The 13205-nt window shown below is 29.1% G+C and overlaps 5 protein-coding genes across 5 annotated transcripts; 2 read left to right on the forward strand and 3 right to left on the reverse strand.

The window, feature by feature from the left end:
* Positions 1–378: 378 nt before the first annotated feature.
* On the forward strand, positions 379–984 carry GO595_003946 (uncharacterized protein; the record flags this gene model as incomplete). The annotated part of the gene is made up of 1 exon (XM_067917023.1): positions 379–984. One exon carries the CDS (start codon positions 379–381, stop codon positions 982–984), a length of 606 nt encoding a protein of 201 aa, XP_067775841.1.
* A 651-nt stretch (positions 985–1635) lies between these two features.
* On the reverse strand, positions 1636–2226 carry GO595_003947 (GTPase KRas; the record flags this gene model as incomplete). Its single annotated transcript, XM_067917024.1, has 1 exon — positions 1636–2226. One exon carries the CDS (start codon positions 2224–2226, stop codon positions 1636–1638), a length of 591 nt encoding a protein of 196 aa, XP_067775842.1.
* A 1150-nt stretch (positions 2227–3376) lies between these two features.
* GO595_003948 (vacuolar protein sorting-associated protein 4B-like) lies at positions 3377–4564 on the forward strand (the record flags this gene model as incomplete). Its single annotated transcript, XM_067917025.1, has 1 exon — positions 3377–4564. One exon carries the CDS (start codon positions 3377–3379, stop codon positions 4562–4564), a length of 1188 nt encoding a protein of 395 aa, XP_067775843.1.
* A 616-nt stretch (positions 4565–5180) lies between these two features.
* GO595_003949 (putative beta-amylase) lies at positions 5181–6452 on the reverse strand (the record flags this gene model as incomplete). Its single annotated transcript, XM_067917026.1, has 1 exon — positions 5181–6452. The coding sequence occupies one exon, from the start codon at positions 6450–6452 to the stop codon at positions 5181–5183; it is 1272 nt and encodes a 423-aa protein (XP_067775844.1).
* Positions 6453–12805: 6353 nt separating this feature from the next.
* Positions 12806–13111, reverse strand: GO595_003950 (histone H4-3; the record flags this gene model as incomplete). The annotated part of the gene is made up of 1 exon (XM_067917027.1): positions 12806–13111. The coding sequence occupies one exon, from the start codon at positions 13109–13111 to the stop codon at positions 12806–12808; it is 306 nt and encodes a 101-aa protein (XP_067775845.1).
* Between the last annotated feature and the right edge of the window lie 94 nt (positions 13112–13205).

The raw sequence follows: 13205 nt of genomic DNA on the forward strand, positions 1-13205 counted from the left end.
CGTTGAAAACGGTTTGTCTGAAATTTGTATTGTTTATTCATGTAAATTGTTCAAATATAAAAATAATTAAAAAAATGATTAATGAATATACAATAAAAGATATTTAATGTAGATTTGGTTTCAAAACTAAGAGCTATTCAACAATGAATCCAAAATGTCATTTATTTATTAGTAGTTGGATTTTTCAAATTTCAAATTTTCTGTTGAGATGTAAATATGCATAATTGTTTTCCAATAAGTCATGGCCTGTAATTTGTAAGTAACATCATTTATATGTGTTTATTAGATCAATTTCGACTTGTTATAGCATGTAAAGATGAACCATTTATATTTTCATTCAAATTTATTTCCTTTCAAAATTTTTAAATTGGCAACAAAATGTTTCTCGCTTTTGTTGCTCAAACTAACCAAAAATACATTTTAGAACTCACTGGAAATGAAACTCTATCAGACATCAGGGAAATATTTCTTGATTCTTATGGGATAGATAATGAATTACATTTTTTGGTTAATGATAAACCTATTAAAGAAAATACGCCAATGAAAGAATTCAATTTTACTGTTGAAACTCCGATATCAATGCTTGTTTTACAGAAAGGAATTCCAAATCATCAAAAACCACCTCCAGAACCACCAATACAAAATCCTCCTGCTCAAACTCCAAAAATCGAAGATAAGCATCCAGATCCCCCTACATTTGCTGAAAATGTAGAAGCCATATCAGAAATGGGATTTCCTAAGGAAAAAGTTGAAAAAGTTTTACGCGAATGTCATTACGACCCTAACCAAGCAGCTACAATTCTTGCGTCACAGTCTGAAGAAGAAGAAAAAAGCGATGCTGGACAGGAAGTTCAGCTTACTAGAGAGGATAGAGCTGCAATACGAAGACTTCGGAATAACATATATGATGAATCATTTGTTACCGATATTTATCTTCAGTGTAACAAAGATGAAGCTCAAGCCCGAACATTCCTCACTTATTAACACCAAGCTTCTTGTTTTTGTTCGCATACACAAATAAACACAATTTCACCTAAATCCATTATTGATTTAAAGAACAGGGAAATAAAATTCCTATTAAACTTGAAAAAAAAAAGACTTGTTTCCACAAAATTAAAAATGTGGTGATTACCAATGGTCCTAATGCAGACAAAGTTCAATATCATCTGTTTCTGTGGAACGAATCTTTTATTACAGAAAGGAAAACATTCTTTGTATATCATATATTTTGCAGATTCTATGAAGATATTTTTTGGGATCTTTCTTCTATACATTTTTTTGAAAAAAGTGATGTTGTGAAAAATTAAGATTTCATGATTGTCAAGAGATTCCAAGAGCAAACAGTTTTATATAGCAATCGCTTTCTTGAAAAAAGAACGTTAAATAATTTTGTAACCGTTTTAAATTTTTCGTAACGGTCTCGAAAATGCTGTAATAGAATTGAGTTCAAAAAGTTATAACGATACGATTGATTTTTTCCACAGAAAGCGTTTTTAACAATTTTCAGAGGGCACAAGAAAACTTTTTGAATCGGTTATTCTTGATTTTCAAAAAGTTAAATGATGAATAAAAAAACGATGTTTAATCAAATTAAAAAAGAAATCGTAGATTTTTTTATATTGAGTAAGATTTCGCTTAAAGTAAGTTGCAGCATCCCTTCTTTTCTTGTTTCTCTTCTTTCTTTTCTTCTTTCTTGCCTTTGTCAGTTGATGTATTGACAGATGGATTTTGCTCTCTCATCATACGTGTAATTTCTGCAAAAACTTCTGATACGTTATAATTAGTTTTGGCTGATGTTTCGAAATATTTGATTTTGAAACTTTGGCAAAGTTGATTTGCTTCTTCTTTTGTAATGGAACGTTCTTCAATATCGCATTTGTTACCACAAACGACTATTGGGATGTCTTCTTTACCGCTAGTTATTCTAATATCTTTTTGGAATCTTTCAATTGAGTCAAATGAAGTTGGATCATTAACAGCAAAAACAACAATAAAGCCTTGACCACTCCTCATGTATGTTGAACGAATAGCTGCAAAATCATCTTGTCCTGCAGTATCAAGAATATCAAGAGTTACATCAACGCCATCAACAACGATTGTTTTCTTGTAACTATCTTCAATTGTGGGATCATATGAAGGAACAAATCGCCCTTGTACAAGCTGGATTGTCAAAGCGGATTTACCGACACCACCAACACCTAGAACAACGACCTTGTATGTTTCCATTCTCCGATTGTGAAGTGTGCTTATCAAAAAGCTATTAAAAAGTTATAAAAGGGCGGTTTTGAATGTTCTTTCGGACACCCCAAACAAATTATACGGTTAGAATGATTTGACAACTTTTCAATGCATTCAACGGCAAAAAACAGCCGATGGAAAACAGAAAATGTTCTCAATTAGTACGATAAGATTTTACACTTCATCACTTTTAATCAGATAATTCTTATAAAATTTATGTAAATACATGATATGATTATATACAACGTTTTTATTTGAGCAAAAAAATGGTTTTTTTGAATGAACTTAGATCTTTAAGAAGGCGTCAAAAATTTATATCATAAAAATTCACTAACAAGTAACATGTTCATCAAGGAATATTCATGTTATGCAATAAAGATTTGATTAATATTACAAGAACGAAAAGGAAACAACGTACATGAATAGGCTAAAATATAAACAAAAAATTATACTTCATGAATCTTGTTGATAAAGGAACCATTATTAGTAAAAAATTAATTAAATATATCAACGCTTTTAATTTAATCAAAAATATGATTTACTTGTTATGTTATTTGTTCTTAACACAGCTGTTAATAGAATATATAAACTATGGCGATATTTGATGCTTTTTTAAATAAAATTACAAAATCTTTTGATCATGAGCTTTGATTTGCAATGCAAATTTTGCATGACTTCTTGCATAAAGTAAAAAGTTCAAAAAAGTCTACTTATGAAAAAGGAAAGAATTTTTTTTAATTTGATATTATTTTTTCCTATTTTAAAGGCTTCTTCGATAATTACGCGTATGTTGTTATTTTCAGATTTTTTTAAAAAATGATGTTTGCTAAATTCCTAATAAAATCAAATTATATCATTTGCGGTTTTTGTTTTATTATAGTACAATAATTTGTAGCTCGATTATTTTAATATTCTCAAGAATGAAGAAGAATTTCCGAAGAAGAAAATTTAACTTGAAAAAATTTTAACGGTTTTTCCGGTTATCATAATTCTTTACCAAATGAAACCCAGTAAATTCGACAGAAATCCTGCAAAAGAATATTTTGATAAAGGCACAAAATTCCTTTCAAATGCTGTTAATATGGAAAATATGAGAAGCTACAACCAAGCTAAACATTATTACCGACAAGCCATTGGCATGTTCAATTTAGCTCTTCAGCAACCACCCATGTATGTTGAACCTATCTCTGGGCCACTGAATGATTATCTTGAGCGATGTAAGCAAAGAGTCGAAATTCTCGAAAATACAAAAATTCCTTCTCGAGCAACCAGTGGTTCTGGCAATAGCGGAGGCGGTGGCAATAGTGGCAGCGGTGATAGTGGTAATAATGATAAGCTTAAAAATACTAATGATAAAGAAGCAAATGAATTCAAAGATAAAATCTCCAGTGCTATTATGATAGAAAAGCCTGACATTAAGTTCAGTGATGTTGCTGGTCTTGCCTCGGCCAAACAAGCCTTAGAAGAAGCTGTAATTCTTCCATTACGTCTTCCACAATTTTTCACAGGAGAACGCTCTCCATGGCATGGAATTCTTCTCTATGGTCCGCCAGGTACAGGAAAGTCATTTTTAGCCAAGGCCACAGCCACCGAAGCTGACAATTCCACATTTCTCACAGTATCCACCTCTGATTTAGTATCCAAATGGCTTGGTGAATCTGAGAAGCTTATTCGTGCTCTTTTCGACACAGCACGCGATCGAAAGCCCTCAATTATTTTTATTGATGAAATTGATTCATTACTTTCTGAGCGTACTGACAATGACACCGAAGCCTCACGTCGTATTAAGACCGAATTTCTTGTACAACTTGATGGAGTTGGCAAATCCATGGATGGCATATTATTATTAGCCGCTACCAACACTCCATGGTCATTAGATCCAGCCGTACGCCGTCGTTTTGAGAAGAAGATTTATATTCCATTACCTGATGTTGAAGCCCGTGAATATCTTATTGGAAATCGAATGAAGTCAACTCCTCATTCGCTCACTCAGGAAAACATTCACACCATAGCTGAGATGACTGATGGATTTTCTGGCGCCGACTTGAAGATATTGACGCGAGAAGCTTCGTTTGTGTCACTTCGCAACCTGCAATCAGCGCAGTACTTCTGCGAGTACCAGGGAATGATGTGGCCGTGCAACCCCGACCAGCCCGGCGCGGTGCCAATGAACTGGAAATCAATCGACCCGCAAAAGTTGCATCCGCCTCTCGTCACGATGCAGGACTTCCTGCAGGCGCTGTCCAAGGTGAGGCCAAGCGTGTCGCCAGAGGACTTGGGAAGATATGAGAAATGGACGCAGGAGTTTGGACAGGAAGGAAACTGAATAGTAAAAATCTATTTATTGATTTTGTGGAATGTAAAATGATATAAGAAAAATAGCGAGGACGAATGTAATGATGTAATATTTTCTGTGAATACAATTTCCTTATTGATTTCAATATCATTTGCTTATAGGTTCGTGGTGAGAAATACTGATAATATAAATGATAATCCGGTATGATATTAATTGTTTGTGGAAATTTGGGAAAGTATCTTATAACAACCTGATCACATCATGTTTTGGATAATTTTAATTTTTTACACTCTTTTTTTAATTTTGATATAATTGTTTTCGATGAATATATCTTTAAATTGTTCATTGTATATCAAACTATGTAGGATCGAGTTTCTTTAAAATTATCAAACTAACAAATTTTCCACTCTCCAATATTTCTGGATTCTACTTTTAACTTTTTTATAATTTTTAATCTATATCTCAATGAGTTTATTTGAAAATTCCTTATTGTTTGCAGAGCAAAGCGCATCTCATTCTTGTATTAATTATAAATACAAAATAAATTCGATTTAAATTAATAGATATTTTGTAAATACAAAAATTGAAATTCTCAATTAAACCATTGTTTATCATATATAAAATTAAGAGGGAAAATCCTTTGGTTTTATGCATTATTCATTGCATTAACAAAGTTCTTGAAGTCATTGTATTGGTTATTAATCAATTCGTCGCATAACCTCAAATACGTAAACGTGGACAACCCTTGAGGAACCCATGACAATATTTGGTTATATGCAGTCCAATCGTATCTTTCGAGAGCATTTTCACCTTCGAACTTCAAACCAGCGTTATTAGTATCCTTTAAAATTTGGGAGACTAATGCAGGTGGGTTACTTCCTGAGCTATAATCTTCACCAGTCATTTCGAGGCAAGTGAAACATACTTCGACGTTATATTGTTTGAACATATTAATAATTGTTTGATATCCATCATAATCCCAAATGTTATAATAACCAGCAGTAAGTTCGGCGCAATGACAACTTGTGGTATATTGCCAATGAATACCTGATATCTTACAAGAAAGGCGCATACTACTACCAAAGATTTCACGAGCATCTTTAAGGATATTAGCACCATGTTCAATTAAAAGATTAGAATACCATTTGTTAAAGAACTTTCCATATTCAATGTTCCAACCATCATTCCAATATGTAGAACCTCCAGGACGTACATTATAATCGCCTGTATCTGTTGGTGGCGAATCCCATTCTGGATGACCAGCATTTGCTGCTGCTTGTTTAAACTTAGTCTTCATCATTGGATCATAACATTGATATGCACCACATCCTGAATATGTCCATTTATCAAGTTGATATGATGGATAACGTAATTCGCCACATGGTCCTGCGCCTACTTCGATTTCAACAATTGTTCCATCATTAATTAAATCAATAAATTCATTTTTGAAGGCAGTCATGAAATCATGATACATTTGAAGTGGTGTTCTTCCATTAACTTCAATGTCATCATATGCAAATGAAATATATTCAGAATCTTTGTTGCCAAAAAGATCAACAAAATATGGTTGAATGGACCCTTGGAAAACAAAGTCTGGAATTGGTATATTACATGAATCGCCAACATTACCACCACATCGATGGAATGACATAACTGGAATGATCTTAAGTCCTTTGTTTTTGAGCATATCGAAAACTGTTCTATAGCCTGTAAATTTGTAACTTTTTTGTGCTTGCTCGCAAATGCCCCACCATACATCAATCATTACGCCTTTGACATTGGCACTTTGAAGTTGACTAAACCAATATTCGTATTTGCTAGAATCGAGAAGATTTTGATTCGAATCAAACATAGCAAGTGGTGACATGACATAGACATCACAGCCTGATATTACACTTGCAATTAATAACGCAAACATGGAAAGATATGAAGTGATTGAGGACTACCAAAAGCACCTTCAAAATTCAATGAGGAGTTATAACTACACAGAAAATTAAATCTACCGATAATTAGATATTCAAAAAGATGCCCAAAAAAATCATCGTTGGTACACCAAGCACAAAGATAATCGACGAAATAAAGAGAAAAAATATGAAAAATAAAAAGCATTTGTAATAACATACTAATGAATTTGATATCAGTGCACAATGAATTTTTTTTTCTGGATCTAAATCCTTGAAAATTTTAATATTGATAAATTCCAAATTTGAATCTGGAAATTTAAGTATGCAGGTAAAGCTTATTAGATATAAACAAATATGGGCCATGCATATATAGAAATGCAGTTTGCAAAATTAACATTGATTTTTAAATAAATTGTAGAATAATATCACTTTCATACTATAATGATGCTAAGTAGAATGCTAAAAATTTAAGTCTGAAATTATTTAACTACACTAATAGAAAAATGAGTTATTAAATTTAATAACTAGATTAAAGAATAGGAAAAACATTGATTCATATTAATAAAAATAAATAATTCTTGATATCTTTAATTTGAATTAAAGTCGAAGATAAAATTCTTATAATCTAAAAATGGTACAAGCCCGTCAATTTTAGTATAAGGTATTCAATCCTGGAAAGAACTATAGCCGCTTGAAAAAAATGCCAAATAATCCTGGAAATGGCCACTTCCAACAACATGACCACTCCCAATCCAAAATGTTTATCTGACTTAATTTCACTTGAAGAAATTATTTTTAACTTAAATAAAGAAAATGTTGATTTATCAGTTACATCATTATCGAATTTTTTTGATAATTTATATCCAAATACTTTTAATGTAACGATATGTAATTTAATTTTTTCTTGCTTTAAAGCACATCCAAATGATTATGAGCTTATTTTTAAAGTCTTAAAATTGATTGAAGAGATCGAAAAAGATCTTACATCCAAAAAACTCAATATAATTAATGACTTTTCTAAAATTCTTGCAATTGATAAATCACAAGAATCGAATTTCCTTCTTGAAAAGATGATTGAGCGAAATTTAATTGAGCCGAGAATTGCAAAGTTTAAGAAGAGTATTTATTTTGCGCAATATGAGAAAAGACCCGAAATTACATTTGACAAAAGGTACAAAATCAATACGTTTTGGAATTCTTTCTTTGGAAACATTGAAGCACTATCAAAGAATGATTGGGAACTTCATAAAAAATATGTTAAAGAAGGACATAATCCAAATGAAATTGCGACAATAATTCGAAATGATGAAATAGGAAAACTTCAAGAAATATCATCACAAACATTTTTCGATTTTAATCAAACAATTGAACCATCACTTTATGAAAGATGTTCATTCATTAATAAGGATGATGTTACATTAATTGATTATGCAGCATTTTTTGGATCAATTAAATGTTTCCAATATTTACTTTCGAAAAATTCAAAAATTAAAACAATTAAGTACGCAATTGCAGGCGGCAATGAAGAAATAATTAATTTATGCAAACAAAACAATTCGCCTTATATAGGAACATATGAAACAGTAATTCAACTCCATAAAAATGATTTATTTAAACAAATTTATGAAAGTCGTTTAGGAGGTCCAATTAATGATTCAATAGTAAATATTTGTATCTCTAATTCCAATTATACAATTTTATCATATTTATTAAAAAATAATATAATAAACAAAATATCTATTAACGAAACATCAAAAATTGGAAATCTTTTCTTAACAAAATATTTTTATGAAAATGATCAAAAAATTGATGACTTGAATTTGCTTAGTGCTGTATTATCAACTAATGTTGATCTTGTGAAATATATTCTTAGAAATAAAGGAATTAAAAATGAGTCCAAAGATATTTGTTCTGTTGATTTAATGATAATTTCATTTATTCCAAGTTTTAAAATAAAATTTTTAATTTCATTGTGTTATTTCGTTCTGCAATTATGGCTGCTTCAATTAATGGTTTAGCCGAAATATTAAAATTGCTAATTACAAGAAAGAACGTTAATATTAATGCTACAGTTGCTCAGGTTTATTCAGCACTTATGTTTGCTTGTGAGAATGGGAATACTGAAATTGTTAAATTACTTCTTGAGCATCCAAAAATTGAAGTAAATTATAATAATGTTTATTATATATAATTTCTGTTTATTCATTTAATTTGATGTTTGAATAGAATTTTTAAAATTTATTTAAACTTTTTCGGACACCACTTATATTAGCATCTTTAAATGGCTATTCTGAAATTGTTGAATTACTTCTGAATGAAGAAAATGTTAATTTAAATGCGGTTGATATTAATTTTAAGTTATTGGAGTTTGTTTTAATGATTTGCAATTTAAATACCGAATTTGAAAATTGTTGAAATTATTTAAAACAGCAATTTGTTACGCAGCAGAATATGGACATCTTGAAGTAATTAAATTATTAATAATTCAAAAATCCTGTAATATTAACAACGTTGATATTAGTTACTTTTATTTGCTATTTGTTTCATTAATTTAATATTAATTTGCTAATTTTTAATGTATGTTTTCAAAATTTCAAATTTTTAAATAATTTTTGGAATTTAATTATCAAATTTATTACACCATTAATGTTAGCTTCTAAAGAAGGACATATTGAGATTGTTAAATTACTCCTTCAATCTAAATGTGTTAATGTTAATGCTCGTGATATTCTTTTATTATGTAAAGAGTATATTTAACCAATTTAAAATTTCGTTTTAATATTTGGAATTTATTTAATTGATATAAAACAGCACTTATGATGGCATTTGATAATAATCATTATGATGTAATCAAATTACTCCTTAAACATAAGAAATTAGAACTGGATATCGTTAATTTGAGTTATTTTATATATGTTTTTTTAATTTTTTAGTATTTATTCAAATAATACAAAAAACTACTTTTAAGTGCATCTAAAATTGGCGAAACTGAAATTGTTTATTTACTTTTAAAAAGAAACATCGATATTAACATTAGTATTGAAGTCTTTTAAATTTATTTAAATATGGAAATTATTTAAACAATTTGAAACTCCAATAATGAATGCAGCACAAAATGGACATATAGAAATTGTTGATTTATTACTTATGTATGGAGGCGTTGATCACATTTCTAATGTTTCATCAATTTATTTCGATATGTTTATTTATTATTTATATAATTTATTGATGTTTTTTAATTCTTCTTTAATACTTGCATCTTCTAATGGACATTTGGATATAGTTAAATTACTTCTTGAACTTAAAGATATTGGTGTTAATGCAAAAGATGTTAATTTATTATAAATTCAGTTTGATTTATTTTCTTGTTGTTTCATTATTATATTTGGAAATTATTTTAATCATTTAAAACTTCACTTTCATTTGCAGTAGAAAAATCTTATGTTGATATTGTTAAGTTACTTCTTGAACAAAAATCAATTGATGTAAATGCTAAAGATATTTCTTCAACATTTTTTTAGTATATTTCAATATTTTAGTGTTTATAAATAAAATTTGGAAATTATTTTGTGAATTTAATAATGCTCTTATGTATGCGTTTCAAAATGGTAATAAGGAAATCGCCAATTTACTTCTTAATCGAGCTGATTTTAATATTAATGACAAAAATATTTTTAAGTTTTATATAACGTTTTATTACATTATTTAATGTTTCTTATTTGTTTTTGGAATTTTATCATTTTATTCGAAACATTTCTTATCATTGCATCTAAAAATAATAATGTTAATTTTGTTCGATTAATTCTTAGTAAAAATGGATTTGATCTAAACATTCAGGATATTTGTTTATTATGCTTAAATTTTATTTTTATAATTTAATATTCGTAAAAGATATTTGGAATTTGATCAAATTATTTAAGACTGCACTTATTTATGCATCTGAAAAAGGAAATGCTGATATAGTTCAATTGCTTATTGAACAACAAGGAATCGATTACAATATTAAAGATATTTTGTTAAAAAATTTAATATTTATTTTAATTATTTAATATTAATAATTTATATTTGGAAATTATTTGTTGTATTTAAAACAGCGCTTATACATGCAACAGAAAATAATAAAATTGATATCGTAAGGAAACTTCTTGAACAAGAAGAAGTTGATGTAAATGTTCAAGATATTTATATATATTGTTTAATGTATATTTCATTCATATGATGTATTATGATAAAATTTGGAACATATTTAAAACATTTAAAACATCATTAAAATACTCAATTTTAGCAAATAACGTTGATATGGTCAAATTAATTCTTGACAATAATAATCTTAATGTGAATGATATATATTTTATATATTTGATATTTATTGTCATATATTAATGTATAAAAATATAATTTTATGTTTCGCTAAATTACTTAAAACAGCAATATCATTGGCATTCGATATTAATTTTGAAATTATGACTCTTTTAACTCAAAACGCAGCTAATAAACGAAAAAATGTTCATTTTAATGATTCGGTATTTATTAAAAGTTTTCAATAATAAGCCCAAATCACAAGATATTATAAGATACACGGGTAATCGTTGAGATTCTTTAAGCAATAAACATAATTTCCAATTTTAATATATATTATTCCACACTTTTTTTCTTGAATAAAATTAGATCAAATGAATACCATTTAAATTGTTTTCACCAAATTATTGTTTGCTATGATGAAGCACTACCTTTTTCATGGCTGATATTTATTTAAAAGTTTATGATTGCAATATATATTAACATTTAAAATATTTTTGCATTCAACACGAAAAATAAAAGATAATATATTACATTTTTATTAATTTAAGTATTTATTTAAAACATTTCTTCGTCAAATTTTGTTTCATCAAATCCCAAATTGAAAACAGGCCTCAGTTTATGCTTGTTAAAATACGACAGAATCCAATACCTATACACAGGTTCGTCATCTTTCGACAGACCATTTTCGGGCTTAAAAATTTTCTCTTTTCTTTGATCGCCCAATTCGGCCAATTTCATAATCAAGTTAAACGACTGCGTTTTCAATTTCAAAAACAAATTTTTAAAAAATATATTATAAGAAAACTTATTATTACTTACATCCAATTTCCGAATAAACGAAAAAATCGGACATTTTTCACCTTTATATATTCGATTATCCAAATCCAAAACATTAATTTTGACTTTATTATTATCCTCAATTAATTCCTCAGCGATGACAATTGAATATTTAATACTTTCGAGCAAAGAAATTTCTTTTGTTACGATTCGTATGTAATTATCTTTATAAAATGGAATACAAATTGAAAATCGTTTACATATATAATTCGAAAGTTTTCGATTTTTGGATAAGATAATAAGTGTTCTTCCTGAAAGTATAGAAAAAGAACAATGATAAAATATTTCACTTCGAAAAATTGAATCAAATATTAACTCATCAGCTTCAGATAATTTTTCTTCGTCTTCAAATGACTTGATTTGTGATATAAATAATGGGAATTCATCAGCTCCAAATGATATTTTGGGATTAGATTCTTGATAATCGCCGAACGTTAAGACGTTATCGTCATATGGCAAATTGGAAATTTCGATAAAAAAGTCCTCAAAAAGTTTCGAGAATTCACCAGTGAAATTGGTGATGTCAAATATGGAGCGAAGATCATTACGAATTAATGTAAAATATGTGATATCTTTGGGCTCAGATGAAAGTGTTCTATCTACTTCAACATTAAAAACTTTGAGATATAATTGAAGTTCATTAAGTTTTGATTCTAATTGTGGTTCAAGATGAATTTCATTGGTTTTCTCAAGACTAAGAGCATACAAAGATAAGTCATGAGGAGCAGATTCAAGGGTTTTACGTTGGAGAGATTTGACCAAATCTGTCATTTTAGCAAGATGTGTGTGATAGACATTTTGAATAAAATCATTTGATTGATGAACAACTACAAATGAAATTGAACGAGAAAATCCTCGTGCTTCAATGTCGAATAGTTGTGTGTAAATAGCTATATAATGAAAATTTTCATAAGTAGAAAGAATGATTGTGGGTTCAAAAATAAAAATGTCTTCTTGAGTTGTAAATGGCGTATTTGTGATGAAAAGCTTGAATGAGTCAAGTGATTTAAATGGTGGAATTCCAATGTCCCATAAAATGTTTGGAGAATTTCCTTGAGCATATTCAAAAAGGGCAGAATAAAATTGGTTTGAATCTGAAGAAGTTGATAATATGGAATCTTCTGTTATAGATGAGAAAAATGATAAAGGGTCGTCTTCGCTTGCTCTCATTGAATGCTAACGTTCTCTTTTCAGCAAGAGATCAATAAAAAGTTGACAAAAAAATTCTTTAGAAACCATAAAGTGTTCTGCCTTGGCGCTTAAGTGCATAAACAACATCCATTGCTGTGACTGTCTTCCTTCTGGCATGTTCTGTATATGTAACTGAATCTCGAATAACATTTTCGAGGAAATGACGAAGAACACCACGGATTTCTTCGTAGATATCACCACTAATACGCTTGACACCACCACGACGAGCTAATCTTCTGATGGCTGGTTTTGTAATACCTTGAATGTTTTCACGCATAACCTTCCTATGACGCTTAGCACCTCCCTTACCGAGACCTTTACCACCTTTTCCTCTGCCAGACATTAAATAAAATGGCACTTTCTTTGGCGCCGCCATTTTCGTTCCAAGGCGCGCTTACGTGCTGTCATTTTAACCCATTAAATATTGAATGAACATT

The sequence above is a fragment of the Histomonas meleagridis genome (assembly GCF_020186115.1).
Source record: "Histomonas meleagridis strain 2922-C6/04-10x chromosome Unknown contig_24, whole genome shotgun sequence".
NCBI lineage: Eukaryota > Parabasalia > Tritrichomonadida > Dientamoebidae > Histomonas > Histomonas meleagridis.